This window comes from Protobothrops mucrosquamatus, unplaced genomic scaffold (assembly GCF_001527695.2).
Source record: "Protobothrops mucrosquamatus isolate PMUCROS unplaced genomic scaffold, P.Mucros_1.0 scaffold_57, whole genome shotgun sequence".
Lineage (NCBI taxonomy): Eukaryota > Metazoa > Chordata > Lepidosauria > Squamata > Viperidae > Protobothrops > Protobothrops mucrosquamatus.
The window spans coordinates 503,618-520,912 of record NW_015386133.1 but is presented as its reverse complement, the minus strand read 5'-3'; the positions used below and the strand labels follow the sequence as shown (position 1 = coordinate 520,912).

At 41.9% G+C, this 17,295-nt stretch overlaps 1 protein-coding gene across 1 annotated transcript in view; it reads right to left on the bottom strand.

Annotated features, from left to right (window-relative positions):
- MSH2 (mutS homolog 2) overlaps positions 1-17,295 on the bottom strand; it is an 83,707-nt gene that overhangs the window by 38,333 nt on the left and 28,079 nt on the right. The window contains exon 10 of the mRNA XM_015812066.1: positions 317-330. Within this exon, the coding sequence (XP_015667552.1) occupies positions 317-330 (14 nt within the window). The remainder of the gene's footprint in view (positions 1-316; positions 331-17,295) is intronic.

Here is a 17,295-nt window from a genome sequence, read left to right as displayed (position 1 = left end):
TGTTTATCCATCATTTCTAAAATTAAATCCTCTGGTTTCAATTGTACATTAGTGTTTAAAATCTTCTGAATTAGTACATGCATTTGTATCCCAAATTTTCTGGCTTTTTCATGTCCACTAAATATGATAAAGTGTCCCCTCATATTATTTCAAGAGAAGTTTAAAGACAAAGAAAAAAAATCCTACCAAATATTCAGCTACAGAAATTCCAAGATCATACTCTAGTAACAATAATCATAATCATAATGAATTTACTAAATGTATATGCTGCCCAACCCCCAGTAATTTGAATAGATTATAACATTTTCCAACTTACATTTTACATATTCTCTAATTATAAAGAAATTATAATCAATTAATTATCATTTTCAGGATATTTTCTTTAATTATTGCATTTTAGCACCAAAAACAAGCACTTAAAAGGAGCCAAACTAGAATTAAAATGTTAAATCAATAATTAAAAATGCAAAAATAATTCACAGCAAAAGAGAACTTTCAGCATCTATGAAACAAAAGTCATGTTGCAGGAATTGTGTATGTCTGCTTTAATGAAACAAGACTAGGGATGACATGATAACAGTGTTCCAATATCTAAGGGTCTGTCACAAAGAAGAGGGAGTCAACCTATTCCCCAAAGCACCTGAAGGCAGGACAAGAAGCAATGGGTGGAAACTAATCAGGAAGAGAAGCAACCTAGAAATAAGGAGAAATTTCCTGACAGAACAATTAATCAGTGGAATGGCTTGCCTGCAGAAGTTGTGGATGCTCCAACACTGGAGGTTTTTAAGAAGAGATTGGACAACATTTGTCTGCAATGGTATAGAGTCTCCTGTTTGATTGGGGTCCCTTCCAACTTTGTTATTCTGTTATTGCTGCTCTATGATGCATTGTTTTGCCCAGTTAAAGGTCATGATAACCAGAGTTTAAGTAATATAGTTTTTGGATTGCCTTTCAGGTGAATTTAATTCATATGATTGAGGAGAAAAAGGCTGATAGCAATCTTTGCTAAAAATCAGTTAAGCAAAGACAATTCCAAGGTAAACTGTTAAACAGTGGTAAACTGGTTGTCACTGCTAACCATCTGCAACTGTAGACAGATAGTTTTGGGTCTTCTGATAGAATTATTCAGACTTATTCTTTTGATTATAAAAATAATCCAAAAATAGGAACATTTCAAACAAATATTAGACTGGAAAGGGTACATAATGATGATGATGATGATGATGATGATGATGATGATGATGATGATGATGATGATGATGATGATGATGATGATGATGATAATAATAATAATAATAATAATAATAATAATAATAATAATAATAATAATAATAATAATAATAATAATAATAATAATAATAATAATAAAAAAAGTTGGAAGGGACCTTGGAGGTCATCTAGTCCAACCCCCTGCTCGGGCAGGAAACCCTACACCATTTCGGACAAATGGCTGTCCAGTCTCTTCTCAGCATCTTTTTTACATCGTGGTGACCAAACTGGATGCAGTATTCCAAGTGTGGCCTTACCAAGGCATTGTAAAGTGGTATTAATACTTCACGTGATCTTGATTCTATCCCTCTGTTAATGCAGCCCAGCACAGAGTTGGCTTTTTTGGCAGATGCAGCACACTGCTGGCTCATATTTAAGTGATTGTCCACTAGGACTCCGAGGTCCCTCTCACAGTTACTACTATTGAGCAAGGTACCCCCTATATGATACCTGTACATTTTATTTTTCTTGCCTAAATGTAGAACCTTGCTTTTTTCACCACTGAATTTCATTTTGTTAGATAGCGCCCAGTGTTCAAGTCTGTCCAGGTCCTCCTGTATCTTAAGCCTGTCTTCTGGGTGTTGGCTATTCCTGCCAGCTTGGTATCATCCACAAATTTGATGAGTTCCCCATCTATCCCCTCATCCAAATCGTTGATGAAGATTTATGAATATATCAAACTATTTTACACAGATACTAGCACTTCTAGCCAGGATTGCCTATTTTTACCATAAGTTGCCATACATTTCAAAGTTTATTACTCAAAATGTCAGGGATTGAAGCCAAAACTTTTCATATGCAAAGCACTGAATTAACTTCTAAAGCAACCTTTTTGTGGGCAATGCATTAACAATATTTAGCTAACTAATCTAATGCAGGGCTTCAATAATATTGCACTGGAGTGATGCTACTGCTTTCATGTTTAATTTAAACAGATACATTATAATTCTTTTCTATTTGCCAAATGGAGGCATATAATGGGACAAATGATGACATATGATTAATAGATATTCAATAGCAATGACTCTCATCCTCACTAGTAGTATTCTATTTCTAGCCAAAAAATGGGGGGAGTGTTCATGACCATCAAGCTCTCCACAGTAGAACAACATGTTACTGTGTATTACTGATTCATTTAGGTCACTAAAGAGACAGAACATTTATTCACAATATGGGTCAACAATAACTAGTAGAGCCTTAAGGCAAGTCAAATTCTTCTTGTTTGGGAGAGAGCCTCAGGCACCCAGAGAATAGAGATGAATAGGAACTGTATTAGTCACTAGAAAAATCCAGCTTATGACTTTATAGATAGTCTTTGGTTAACTATGGTAATTGGGACAGGAATTTTCATTGCTAAATAATGCAGTTGTAAAGTGTTAATCATGCGATCACATCGCTGGTGATCGCAATATCAGTACTCCCTGATGTCATTAAGCAAGGATCATGGGTCATTAAGCAAGTCCCAAGTGGTTTGCAACCAGACTAGCAGGTAGGTAAGATGTGACATGAGCAAAGTAGAGTAGCTGTTGTTGAGCAGGGAAAGATGTGCAGAGGGCTCATGAAAAGTATTGCGGCTGGGTGTGGCTGTTGTGGTGGGGAGGGGGGAGATGCACAAGTGACCCATGAGGCGTGGCATGAGTGCGTCAGTGGCTGCTGCCAGGCAGAGAGGATATGTCGGTAGCTGGCAAAGTGCAGAGTGCACACAGGGGGGTGGCTGCTGAGCAGGAAGAGTGCAAACACCTTACTGAAATGACTTCGAGACCTTCCCTGTCTGCTTCCCCATTGACTTTGCTTGTCGGAATCTGGCAGGGAAGGTTGCAAATGGTAAATTATAACCTTTTTTGTAATGCCTGGACAGGACTTATAGCATTCCTCAATCCAGGTCTGAATTTGCAATGAGAAAATTGAGGAAGACAGAATTAACTGAGCAGTTGTAAGTCTAGAGAAGACGACATCTCATCTGAAGTTGACTTTTTAATTGTCCTTTTACCTTTATTTGTATTTCTATCCCATCCTTCTTCATTAATATCTAATGCAATTATCATTGTTCTTGTTGCTTTTTTCCATTTTGTAAGTGGCTCTTTGAAAGGAACAAATGACAGCAAGAGAAAGACAGGGAGGGAGGTTGTGAGAAGGTTGAGTGTTTCTGGTTTTTTGGTCACCTGTCTCCAGAGATGCTGGAGTTAAAGCATGCTATTCTTTATTTATTTACAGAATTTGTAAACAACCCAAATGGCAAAGCAAGTCAAAATGGCATGTAATAATTTGAGAACATAATATGAAATCAAAGCGAAACCATAAAACAAAGGTTTTTAACATTAAGGAAAATATGAAAAGAACACATATGACATGCAGTCTTCTCCAATACCTCAATACTTGAATGAGAAAGGATGAATTCTAGAAATGTGAATCCTTTATGATTCTCTTCCCTTCCCATTTTTATCATTTTCCCCCCAAAATAAGACCCGGTCTTACTTTCTTTTGGGCTCTGAAATAAGCACTAGGGCTTACTTTTGGGGTAGGGCTTATTATTTTCATACGGGAGGCGGAGAGCGCAGGGGCCAACAGGAGAGGGAGCACTGCTACCATCAGCCCCGCCCTTTCTGTCCCACCATCTGCTTGCCTGCAGTTGCAGCTGCAACAAACCAAACCTTCAGCGAGCTCCAGCCTCCATCCGCCCTGCCTGCCTGCTGGCCCTACTGCTGCTGGGACATTTCTTGGCCATGTTGGGTGCCGTGTGGCCGCCGAGTGGCTGCCCGTGCTGCTTCTGGCCTTGCGCTGCTCTAGGCTGCTCTGCGCCTGTCTGGCGTGGGTCGAGTTGGCCCAGATCTTTCTTTTGATCTCCGGAGTGCCCCCCTGCCACCAGCCTGACAGACCCCTTCGCCAGCAGCTGGCGGTGGAACCATGCTGCCCATGCCTCCGCCTTTGGGCTGCTGAGCGCCAGCCTGACGCCTACTCAATGCAGCAGGCGCCGGGCTATGGGCTGAACCTGGCGTTCTTCAGGCCCTGGCGGGTGCTGCAGCTCTTATGCTAGCTGTGGCCTGTTGGCCTTTACCAGCTGCTGCCGTGGCTCACCTTCTGCTGCCATGAGGTGAGGCGAGGCAGTTGGTGGGGGGGGTGGAGCTGCTTCCCTCCACCTGCCAGACACCTTATGAAGCCACACAGGGTAAGACTGCCGCACCCCCGCTGCCCAAATGTCCTCGCCTCCCCCAAGTGTTTTTTCACTAAGCTGCCTTTCAGCTGCATTGCATTTCTCCGTTCGTTTCTCAGCCTTCACTGTGTGTTTATGGGACTAAAAAAAAAAAGTTCAATCAGACCTTCCAACTTCGTGGGTGACGCAGTTCCATCAGCAGCCGCTGGCAAAGGGCCCTGGCAGGCCAGCAGCAGGAGGGCGCTCCGGAGGTTGAATGGAAGATCTGGGCCAACTCGCCCCACACCAGGCAGGAGCAGCCCAACAGGGCGGCCCAGAGCACTGCAGCCAGGAGGGCAAAGAGCCCCCGCGAGGCCAGAAGCCGTATGGGCAGCTGCTTGGCACCCGCCATGGCCGATAAGTGTCTCAGGAGCAGAAGGGCCTGCAGGCACGGCGGGTGGAGACTGGGGCGTACTAAGAGCTTGGTCCACAGGCACCGTTAGAACAGCAGCAGTGCTGCAACCAGAGCTGAGGTCAGGCAGGGCATGGCAGGTTGCTCAGCAGCCGCATAGCCTGCACAGGCAGCCACTCCTGTTGCCGCCCATCGGCCTGGCTGAAGAGCAGCCCAGCCAGGGCACCACTGGCCCCCAGCAGCAGCAGGTCCAGCAGCCTGGCCTTGGTGCCGATCAGGCGGCAGCGGCTTCTGAAATCAATCCAGGGAAGAATGGACATACTTTCTTCCCTTTTAGCCCCTTCTGAGGTCCCTTAAGAGCCAAACAGCAATTGCTTGAGGAAAAGGTAAGGTGAAGAAATCTTCCTCCCCCCCCCCCCCATAGGCGCTCCCGATGTCAACNCCAAGTGGTTTGCAACCAGACTAGCAGGTAGGTAAGATGTGACATGAGCAAAGTAGAGTAGCTGTTGTTGAGCAGGGAAAGATGTGCAGAGGGCTCATGAAAAGTATTGCGGCTGGGTGTGGCTGTTGTGGTGGGGAGGGGGGAGATGCACAAGTGACCCATGAGGCGTGGCATGAGTGCGTCAGTGGCTGCTGCCAGGTAGAGAGGATATATCGGTAGCTGGCAAAGTGCAGAGTGCACACAGGGGGGTGGCTGCTGAGCAGGAAGAGTGCAAACAACTTACTGAAATGACTTTGAGACCTTCCCTGTCCGCTTCCCCATTGACTTTGCTTGTCGGAATCTGGCAGGGAAGGTTGCAAATGGTAAATTATAACCTTTTTTGTAATGCCTGGACAGGACTTATAGCATTCCTCAATCCAGGTCTGAATTTGCAATGAGAAAATTGAGGAAGACAGAATAAACTGAGCAGTTGTAAGTCTAGAGAAGACAACATCTCATCTGAAGTTGACTTTTTAATTGTCCTTTTACCTTTATTTGTATTTCTATCCCATCCTTCTTCATTAATATCTAATGCAATTATCATTGTTCTTGTTGCTTTTTTCCATTTTGTAAGTGGCTCTTTGAAAGGAACAAATGACATCAAGAGAAAGACAGGGAGGGAGGTTGTGAGAAGGTTGAGTGTTTCTGGTTTTTTGGTCACCTGTCTCCAGAGATGCTGGAGTTAAAGCATGCTATTCTTTATTTATTTACAGAATTTGTAAACAACCCAAATGGCAAAGCAAGTCAAAATGGCATGTAATAATTTGAGAACATAATATGAAATCAAAGCGAAACCATAAAACAAAGGTTTTTAACATTAAGGAAAATATGAAAAGAACACATATGACATGCAGTCTTCTCCAATACCTCAATACTTGAATGAGAAAGGATGAATTCTAGAAATGTGAATCCTTTATGATTCTCTTCCCTTCCCATTTTTATCATTTCCCCCCCAAAATAAGACCCGGTCTTACTTTCTTTTGGGCTCTGAAATAAGCACTAGGGCTTACTTTTGGGGTAGGGCTTATTATTTTCATACAGGAGGCGGAGAGCGCAGGGGCCAACAGGAGTGGGAGCACTGCTACCATCAGCCCCGCCCTTTCTGTCCCACCATCTGCTTGCCTGCAGTTGCAGCTGCAGCAAACCAAACCTTCAGCGAGCTCCAGCCTCCATCCGCCCTGCCTGCCTGCTGGCCCTACTGCTGCTGGGACATTTCTTGGCCACGTTGGGTGCCGTGTGGCCGCCGAGTGGCTGCCCGTGCTGCTTCTGGCCTCGCGCTGCTCTAGGCTGCTCTGCGCCTGTCTGGCGTGGGTCGAGTTGGCCCAGATCTTTCTTTTGATCTCCGGAGCGCCCCCCTGCCACCAGCCTGACAGACCCCTTCGCCAGCAGCCTGACAGACCCCTTCGCCAACCATGCTGCCCATGCCTCCGCCTTTGGGCTGCTGAGCGCCAGCCTGACGCCTACTCAATGCAGCAGGCGCCGGGCTATGGGCTGAACCTGGCGTTCTTCAGGCCCTGGCGGGTGCTGCAGCTCTTATGTTAGCTGTGGCCTGTTGGCCTTTACCAGCTGCTGCCGTGGCTCACCTTCTGCTGCCATGAAGTGAGGCGAGGCAGTTGGGGGGGGGGTGGAGCTGCTTCCCTCCACCTGCCAGACACCTTATGAAGCCACACAGGGTAAGATTGCCGCACCCCCGCTGCCCAAATGTCCTCGCCTCCCCCAAGTGTTTTTTCACTAAGCTGCCTTTCAGCTGCATTGCATTTCTCTGTTCGTTTCTCAGCCTTCACTACGTGTTTATGGGACTAAAAAAAAAAAGTTCAATCAGACCTTCCAACTTCGTGGGTGGCGCAGTTCCATCAGCAGCCGCTGGCAAAGGGCCCTGGCAGGCCAGCGGCAGGAGGGCGCTCCGGAGGTTGAATGGAAGATCTGGGCCAACTCGCCCCACACCAGGCAGGAGCAACCCAACAGGGCGGCCCAGAGCACTGCGGCCAGGAGGGCAAAGAGCCCCCGTGAGGCCAGAAGCCATATGGGCAGCCGCTTGGCACCCGCCATGGCCGATAAGTGTCTCAGGAGCAGAAGGGCCTGCAGGCACGGCGGGTGGAGACTGGGGCGTACTAAGAGCTTGGTCCACAGGCACCGTTAGAACAGCAGCAGTGCTGCAACCAGAGCTGAGGTCAGGCAGGGCATGGCAGGTTGCTCAGCAGCTGCATAGCCTGTACAGGCAGCCACTCCTGTTGCCGCCCATCGGCCTGGCTGAAGAGCAGCCCAGCCAGGGCACCACTGGCCCCCAGCAGCAGCAGGTCCAGCAGGTCCAGCAGCCTGGCCTTGGTGCCGATCAGGCGGCAGCGGCTTCTGAAATCAATCCAGGGAAGAATGGACATACTTTCTTCCCTTTTAGCCCCTTCTGAGGTCCCTTAAGAGCCAAACAGCAATTGCTTGAGGAAAAGGTAAGGTGAAGAAATCTTCCTCCCCCCCCCAGGCGCTCCCGATGTCAACTGGCTATGCCCCGCATCTGGCTGACGATCTTACTGCAGCTAGGGCTTACTTTCGGGGAAGGGCTTCATTTTGGGGAAACATGGTATCTTCCTGAAGTAACTTACATTTTAAAAAAAAATCTTAAAAGAGCACTACAAAGCAAAGACTGTTCGCTGCTGGATGACAAGCAAGTCTTACAAATAGTGGATGACATTTTCTCTAAAACAGAACAGAGTCTTTTCTACAACTTCCTTTAGAAAACTTGTCATCTATTGCTGCAAACATTAAAATTTTATTTCTTCCTGTTCTGGCAGAGAAGTAGAACATGTTTGCCTTTTATTGCTTCTCCTCCAATAAAAAGAACTATGTCTATACCTTACTTTGTTACAGTCCAACATTTATTTTGTTTTTAATAAGGAAAGCAAATTAATGTATGCTTTGATGGCACATCTCAGCCCTCAGTGCTTTTATTGCTTCAGTTCAGTGCAGTTGTCTTGTTAAAATGTGTTTGCTTGTAAGCAGTTTCTAAAGCTGCAGACTGATAAATGTTTGCAGTATGAAGACAAATTATTAAGTTTGGTTTGTTTAGAGCCAGTGGAGCATAGCAACTGCTATAATTGTCTTTGTCATAGATTCAGTCTAAGCTTTTGAAACATCAAGTTCTACAACTGTGAGGCCTAACAAATCTGATCTCAAAAAATATCCTTGCCTTTTTCTGGCTTGCTTACTATTGCTCTTTCCTCTCTACACTTCCTGAAAACTTGGAAGTGAAAAGAAGATTCCCTCTTCTTTCCATGTCAGCAAATGGAAGTCAACAATCTGATAATATTTTATCACAAAGCTGTATTAACTACAGGAACATCACAAAGAATAAGGAGTGGAAAAGTGAGATGAGAAAATAAAACCATACAGTAATATTCCTAAGAATGATGGACAAGATCCAAGAGGCATTTCATGAATCACAACTAAATGCAGCACTAATTGCTAAAAAAAGAAAAAAGTTATTTTGGTTACCTCAGAAAACCATCTTATTCTAAGATTTCCCCAGTAGTTGTTAGGCAACAGTCAGGTCTTAGCAACTATGGATTCTTTAGTTTTAGAGAAAAATCCAGCAAGATATATAAGGAAACAAGGAGGTGACCGGAACTTAAGGAAAACAAGAAAATTATATATAAGGAGTTTGTTTTGAAAATTATTGATATTTATAAACCCTAAAACATTTAACAGGCATTATTTCAAAAATCTCCTCTTAGGAGTCCTAAAAATAAGTATTACAATTATTTCAGCATTCTATGATATTTATAGAATCACAACAGTATCTCAATAAGGGTTTTTGGTTTATAAATCCAATCAAAAGCAGAGACAACTAAAAACTTTATTATAATAGTCAATGCAGATGTAAATTATCATTGGAAAAATTGTACTGAAGCCAAAATGTAGTACTACAGAGGTTTTCCACACATCTTTACTTAATTCCCAGAAACATTTATTAAATTAATAAATAATAAATATTAAAAATAATAAATATTGAAAATAATAAATATTGAAAATAATATATTTATCCCTATTTCTTGCATGATCCTTCCATAAAACAACTGGTGGCAGAAGTAATGGGACCTAGCATCTGCCTCCTCTAATATAGCAAATTGAGACTCTTGATTTTACAAACAAACCTCATGTTTGTTTGTGTTTCCCTGAAAGTTAAACCCAGCCCGATAGTAAGCTCTATCTTGATTTTTGGGGATGGGCCTAATATAAGCCCTACTCCAAAACTAAGCCCTAGATTTGGGGCGAGGCGCATCCCTAAAAATCAAGCTAGGGCGGGGATAGGGGGTGAAGCTGCCCCACATGCCCCGTACCCGCTTATCTTACTGGTAAGTCCACCACAGCCAGGCCTCCCACACCCCGATACCTGTTGTGCCACTACTTTACTTCTTCTGCAGCCACTTGCCATCACTTGTGGCCAGATGCCATGTGGCGCATTGTGCTGTTGCTGCTCCTCATGGCAGGACACTACATGGCACTTTGAACCGCTTTTGCTGTTTGCACAGTGCTTTGGGACGCTTCCGCTGCTCACGTGCTTTGGACCACTTCTGTTGTTCGTGGCAGGAGACCATGTGGTACTTCAGGCAGTTTCCGCTGCGTCCTGCCGTGAGCAACAGAAACGGCGCAAAGAATCATGCAGCATCCTGCCAGGAGGAGTAGAAACAATGCAAAGCACCATGCAGCAATCCTGCTGGGAGGAGCGGCAACAGCGCAATGCGCCACATGGCATCTGGCCACAAGTGGCGGCAAGCGGCCGCAGAAAAAGTCAAGCAGCAGTGTGACAGGTGTCGGGGTGTGGGAGGCCTGGTTGGTGGTGGTCCTAAGGTAAGGCATTCTCCGAAATTAAGACCTACTGCTTCTTTTGGAGACAAAAAAAATATAAGATCGGGTCTTCATTTTGGAGAAACACGGTAAATACTTTATTATATTATTTAAATACTACACTAATACTCCAAAAAAATATTTCCATATTCTATGAAACAGCTTCACAGCTACTTGGAAACCGCTTCTGGACTTTGTGCTGAGGTGGAAAAAAATGATACTATGATTTTTGGGTTTTACTGATTAGATTGATTTATTGATATAGAAATGGCTAGTTCATGCTACTATAGAAATGTAGAAAGTTGAGATTCTATGTTAATGCTTTATTCTACTGAAACAAAGGGAGTCGCAAGTCAACACCTTTTTTTCTTTCCCCCCCCTTTTCCACACTTCTCTTTTTCCCCTTCCCCTACCATTGTTCCTTACTATTTGCTTTTATATTTTATGTTATAAGTGAATAAAAATCTTTAAAAAAAGAAAAAAGAAACAGCTTCACATCAAACAAAAATGAAGGGAGATCAAATAAACATTACACATGTATTAACATCTTAGTCTTTTATATTTAGCAACATTTATTTTGCCAAAGTCTTATCACAGATCCTTTAGTACTTTAGTGCTCTCTTGCTTTATGTGTTATGTACATATGTATACAAATTTACACAGATTGTATAAGCACCTAGGTAGATAACAGACATGCATACTGTACATGTGTGAATAGTTTGAGTATCCTCTAGGAAACTGCTGCAAAATCAAACAGATTCATATAAACCTATAAATAATCCCTCTCTCTTACAATGCTCAGTTCACCTAGTTGCAACTTCATCCAAAAATTACCCTTGCTAAATCTAAAAACTACTCTCTCATTGAACTTGCATTATTACAGGCTAATTTCTCCTTCCAAAGACAGCACATTAACATCTGAATTTATATCACTCTGACTCTCAAACCCAGAATTTTTAATTAGTTGCCTGGATATCCATTACTGACTGCTATAGGATTAATTATGAAATACTAGGTGGGGGGGTAGAATCCTATCCCAATAATCTCTTGCTCAGCCTCAGTGTTACTATTTATAACTACACAGCACATCATAAGCAATAAAGCAAAATATATTCAACACTTTGAACTACTGTATGGAAAAGTATATACAATATCACATGGTAAATTTTGTGAAGACACTGAACTGCTAAAGGTCATACAATTGTAACTGTCCATTTTCTTCATGAAAAAGATGGTACTTGTTGTAGAGGGGGAGGACAGGAGAAAGTGACATAACATAACATAAAGACTAAAAAAAGGTTCCGACACCGGAAGGGTCACTCTGAGTGTTGTAATTTAGAATTTAGATTTGTGTCGTACATACATGAATGGTAAAGTTTTACAGTCCTTTAACACGATCTTTCTCGGTGTTTTTCTTCCAAGTAGGGCTCTCTACATTGCTCCAATACCTAAGCATCTTATTGATCTTTATTAGCAAGATGATCTACTGAAATATCCATTTCTCTTTAGAAATTATATTAATTTTTTAGAAACTAAACACTGAATGAAACATGTTCTTGTTTTGACTCTGTATGCAGCTTCTAGCTAATAGTACATGGGTGGAATGGAGATTTTTTTAATCACAGTCCCACAGTCATCTACGTGAGTTGGGAGGCTATATAAATTTGTTAAATAAATAAAAATACTTCCTTTTAGAAAATGCCTGATCTCATACATTGGTACACTTCCTGGAACACTTAATTACTGATTTTAAACCCAAGAATGCAAATATTTGAGAAGCATACTAAAACTCAGAAGCCACAGAGGGATCTGTCAGATTAGTTCTCTCCCTCTATGCATTTATAAGTCTCAAAGAAGTACACAACAACCTGTAGCTGATGCATCCCTTCTCAAGGAACAATTACTGGACTCAATAATTTTAATCTGGTCTCCAACTTCCTCTTTTTAGTGCTTAGGATGCAATTCCAAAAAATTAGAAGAAATTAATTCTCTGGATCCTTTTCAGTTAGATTTCAAATAGCATTGAGACAGCATTGATTACTTTTGTCACAACTCTTCTGGTCTTTCTTGAATTCACAATGGCTTTCAGTAACATTAATCATTCTAGACTCTCTTTATGATTTGAAAATGGAGGCTTCTATTTTACCTCCGTTCTTCAAGCTGGCTCTAGGCAACGTTGGTGGGGAAGAGAAATTGAATTCTCGGCGCTTGCTCAACAAGGTATCTCAGGGCTTGACACTTTCCCCTGTTCTATTTAATATCTAGATGAGATCTCTAGAGGAAAACATATGACAGCATGGGTCAGGTATCAGCAGTATGATAATAATATTTAGTTGCATATCTCAGCCCTTGTGTGACCAATTGAAGTTCCTAAAGTATTGTACCAGTTCCTGAAGTCTGTTGAGGTCTGCGTGGGGAATAACAGGCTCAAGATCAACCATAACAAGACCAAGTGGCCCTGGAGTCATGGACTGGTTGGGAAGGGGTAGTTTCCACTTTTGGTTCTTGATGGGAGTTATACTTCCTCAGGCAAAACAAGTTGAAAGCAAGTAGTAGATGTGGTCAGGAAAGATTTTAAAGATCCCTCATATGCAAAAATTGCACTCTTTTCTGGATTGAAAGTCTCTCATGATCTCTTAAATGGACTACTGAATGCCCTCTACACTGAATTGCCCTTGAAGATAATTCTCTATGGATATTAATTCTGGGTCAGAATAAAAATAAAAAAAAACGGTGATTTTCTCCGTAATCCCGAATAAAAGTCCCTTTGTACACGTTCGACTCTACCAACCTGTCTCATCCGCCTCCGTCTCCGTATCCCTCTCCGTCCACTAGGGTTAACAGAAAACCAAACGGGTACCGGTACACCACCCAGTCCTAATGGAGGTCCTCCTCTACCTGCCGCTTCGGTGGCTGTCTGGGCAGGAGACCAAAACCGCCAGCCCAGGGACAAGGCAGAGCTGCAGGTCTCCAGAGCTGCCGCTATTGAAACGGCAAACATGGAGCAGGCAGCGCAAAGCGGCACTGCAGAATCGAAGCGGCAGGTGGAAGAGGAGGCGGCCACTCCAGGCAGGTGATCTGCAGGGCGGGGTGGAGGCGGGGGGAATGAAGAAAGCCCCTCTAGTGGCAGACGCAGCTGATGTGCAGTGGCAGCAGTGGAGGCCTTTCACTGTCACTCTAACCTGGCTCCAAAACGATGGACGGGGACAGGGTAAGGGGACCGAGCCTCCCCTGCCCATCCTCTGTAGCATGGCAGTCCGGCTCAGGAGGAGAGTGAAAAGGAAGAGATGGGTAGGCAGCAGGTCTCCAAGCGGGAAATGGCCTGGCTGAGGGGGCCCTGAAGTAAGTGGGATTAGAGTGCATGAGGCAGCTACACACACACACACACACACACACACACCTGCCTCACCTTGCCTTGTGGCAGTGCCATGTGGCCTACTGCCCCGTTGTAGCCTCAAGCAACGGGACGGAGTAGGCGGAGTCTTAACTAGGGCTTATTTTGGGGGGTAGAGCTTATATTATGCCCACATGTAAAAATCAAGCTAGGTCTTATTTTCGGGATAGCTATGTGCCTACTTGTTACCATTGGCTTCAATTTTGCAACTCAAGGTACAGGCTGTTATATATAAAGCCCTTCATGGCCAGAGGTCTGTTATTTGCAGGACTGTTCTCTAATTATTTCATTTGCTTTTATTTATTTATTAAATTTCTGTGCTGCCCATCTCCCTAATACAGTGACTCTAGATGGCTTAACAATGTAATAAAAAAATAAAAGTACTAAAAAAATTAAAATTAGAAATAAAAAGATTACAATTTAAGAACCAAGATGATGGCCAGTCTGGAGGTAATTGCCTTTGTCCATACTATAAATCTGACAATGTGGGCATTCTTGAGGTCACGTCAATCAATGCTGGGCTGGCTGGGAACCAAAGGCTTGGGTGCCTTCTCTGTTACCATCCGGCCATCTAGATAAAAATTCACACACGCCCAGAGTCCAATGGGCTCCAACCTTCCGTCCTTCAGAAAAGCATTGTTATTCTGCCTGAATGCTTCTTGGAATTTTTCTTTTCTGTGCATTTCCCCAACATGCCCGTTGTTGTATTTGGTTCCTTTGTCTTATAATTTTTGTATTGTGTAACCATTAGGTGGATTTATACATTCAACTGATGATGATAATGACAACTCAATTTGAACATTTCCATAATTTGTCCAAATCAATCTAATTTAGTTCAGAATCCTCAATGTCTGATGCCACCATATTTTTTGGCAATGACATTCCATAGCATCCATAAGGATAGAACTAATCAGAGTTCTGATTACAAGTCATTCAGCAATGATATGCTGAAGCCGGTCTGTATCCAGTTTTGGTCACCACGATGTAAAAAAGATGTTGAGACTCTAGAAAGAGTACAGAGAAAAGCAACAAAGATGATTAGGGGACTGGAGACTAAAGCATATAAGGAACGGTTGCTGGAATTGGGTATGTCTAGTTTAATGAAGAGAAGGATGAGGGGGGACATGATAGCAGCGTTCCAATATCTCAGGGGCTGCCACAAAGAAGAGGGTGTCAAGCTATTTTCCAAGGCGCCTGAAGGCAGGACAAGAAGCAACGGGTGGAAACTAATCAAGGAGAGAAGCAACCTAGAACTAAGGAGAAACTTCCTGATGGTTAGAACAATTAACCAATGGAACAACCTGCCTCCAGAAGCAGTGAATGCTCCAACACTGGAAATTTTTAAGAAGAGACTGGACAGCCAAGGTCCCTTCCAACTTATTATTATTATTATTATTATTATTATTATTATTATTACTATTATTATTATTACTACTACTACTACTACTACTACTACTACTACTACTACTACTACTATTACTAAACACCTTTTGCAAAAACACAGCAACTTTGTTATCAGCAGTGACCTAGGAAAGTAGGAAATTGTCCCATAGATTTCCGAGTGCCATTTTTTTAGTTCAATTTAAGATGCAATACAATACTGCCAAGTATTAAACACTGAAGCTACAGCCATGGGGAATATCATATTCATTTTTTTATTACAACAAAGAAAATACATTGGTTCAGTATTCATTTTAACAAGCTCCTCCAATAACTGAAACCTTAATCTGTATTATTTGTGTAACAAGACCAGTACAGAACATTTCTTAACGAGCAGGCCTCATTAAAAAGCTGATTATAAGAATGTACATATATAGCTCAATTAATCAGAACAATCAAAACCTGTCTTATAGAATTTCCTGAACCTGCTTAGGAACATACTGTAGCTTTGATTTCTTACAACTGTTCTTTCAGTTAAAAGATCTGAGTACCAGAATTACTAAAAACTGAAAGGCTGCAATTAATTTTTTTCTCTAAAGCAACCAAAATTTTAATGCATTTCTAACACCAAGACAATTTGAAATCCAAATTCAAAATGTGGATTCATTCTGTTAAGAAAGGACAGCAACATATCCCATTTACATCACCAATGCTCTAACATATGTGCAATTAAGGTCACAAAACTGTCTTGCCAACTTGCCTGCAATGGCTTATTAGCATTGTAATTATAAAATCAATTGATCTCATAACATATAAGCAGATCTAATTGGTTGCAAAAAGGTAAAATACCATCAAATTCATAAAAAAGAGCTTTAGTTATTCTTTCCTGTTAGTTCCAGTGCAAAATAACAGTTATAACTGCTATAATAAGGAAATAGTATCAAGCCCCGTAGATATCTTCAAATTTGAGAAAGAAAGAAAATTCCATGAACTGGAGTATCTAACAGTTGCCTATGATAAGAAAAACTCTTAAAATATGAGTGGGGAAGATAATTGTAATAATTATACTCCATGTCACTAGATGAACAGCAAATGAAATATTTCATCCAGGCCCCACCTTCCTTCTGGAGAAGGACTTCCCACATACCACTCAAGGCCAAGGACAGCATTTACCATATGTTGATGCCTGAGAGTGTAAGCCAGGGGTGTCAAACTGCCAGCCCGCAGGCCAGACGCGTCACGAGGAAACCGTGCCCACCCCATTGCCGGCAATGGGGAAAAAGTTCCGATACGTCACACGACGTCACGTGACATCGCGAGTTTGATATGTCTGGTGTAAGTAATACTGAAGCAAAGTACTCCATTTTAGTGGGCAGTTACTACTTAAAGGCAAAGGTATGCCAAATGCTATAGAAAAACTGATTTGGCCGGGAGTAAAACAATGAAGAGGGGCCCTAACCTCTATTCTGTTTCTAAGCATCTAAGTTGTTTTGCTGTTTAGGTAAACACAAAGAGAGAAATCACATAACTGGTCTGTTGGTTATGTATTAAAGACGCCTTAGGCAGAATTATTCAATTTTACATTCATTTTAAGGGGCATATTTAGTGGGCTGGCATTGGCAGTTTAATGCTAGTTAGAAATTACATATTTTACATTAAAATTAATTGCTGCAAGAAATATAAAAATGTTATATTGTCCATAATCTTACTTTAATGAATTATAATAATCAAACTTGAGATATGGGCACCAGAATTCAGTCGCCCAATGAACTATTTTTTTAGCATTCACTGTGATAAAAATGAGAAGCAGCAGAAGTTTTACAAAATATATTGGGGGAAGCTTTTTCAATTAATTACTATAAACACTTAGTTTTCTAGTCTGCACAGTACACTTGACAAAGGAGCCCTCTCAGTATTCAGAAGTGGTGCACTCTAGAAAGACTAATGTTATATTTACTTATTCATTTATATATTTAACAACCATCTTTAATTTACAATTCCCATAGCAGCTGATGAAATGTACTAAATAAAACAAAAACACATCAAGCAAGCCAAATTAACAGAATGTTTACTTAAATTTCAGTCAACAGCAATCTATTTTTCTAGATATAATGTGAGAATAAAAGCCCCCTTGAATTCTCAGGCTTTAGCTTGGCATCTAAAAACCAGCAAATTTCTTAACACGTATGACCACAAATGTCAGCCCTACTAGATAGACCAGATCAAGAAATCAATTTCACAAGGTTATTCAGATTGACCATAATAAAAAATCTTGCATATCTGATTACAGTATATCTACTACTGCTAATTATTAGTTAGTAAATTAGAGAAGTATCTGTCTGAGCCTCTTCCAAATGTTATCTGCTATAGACTTAAATTATTATTAAATT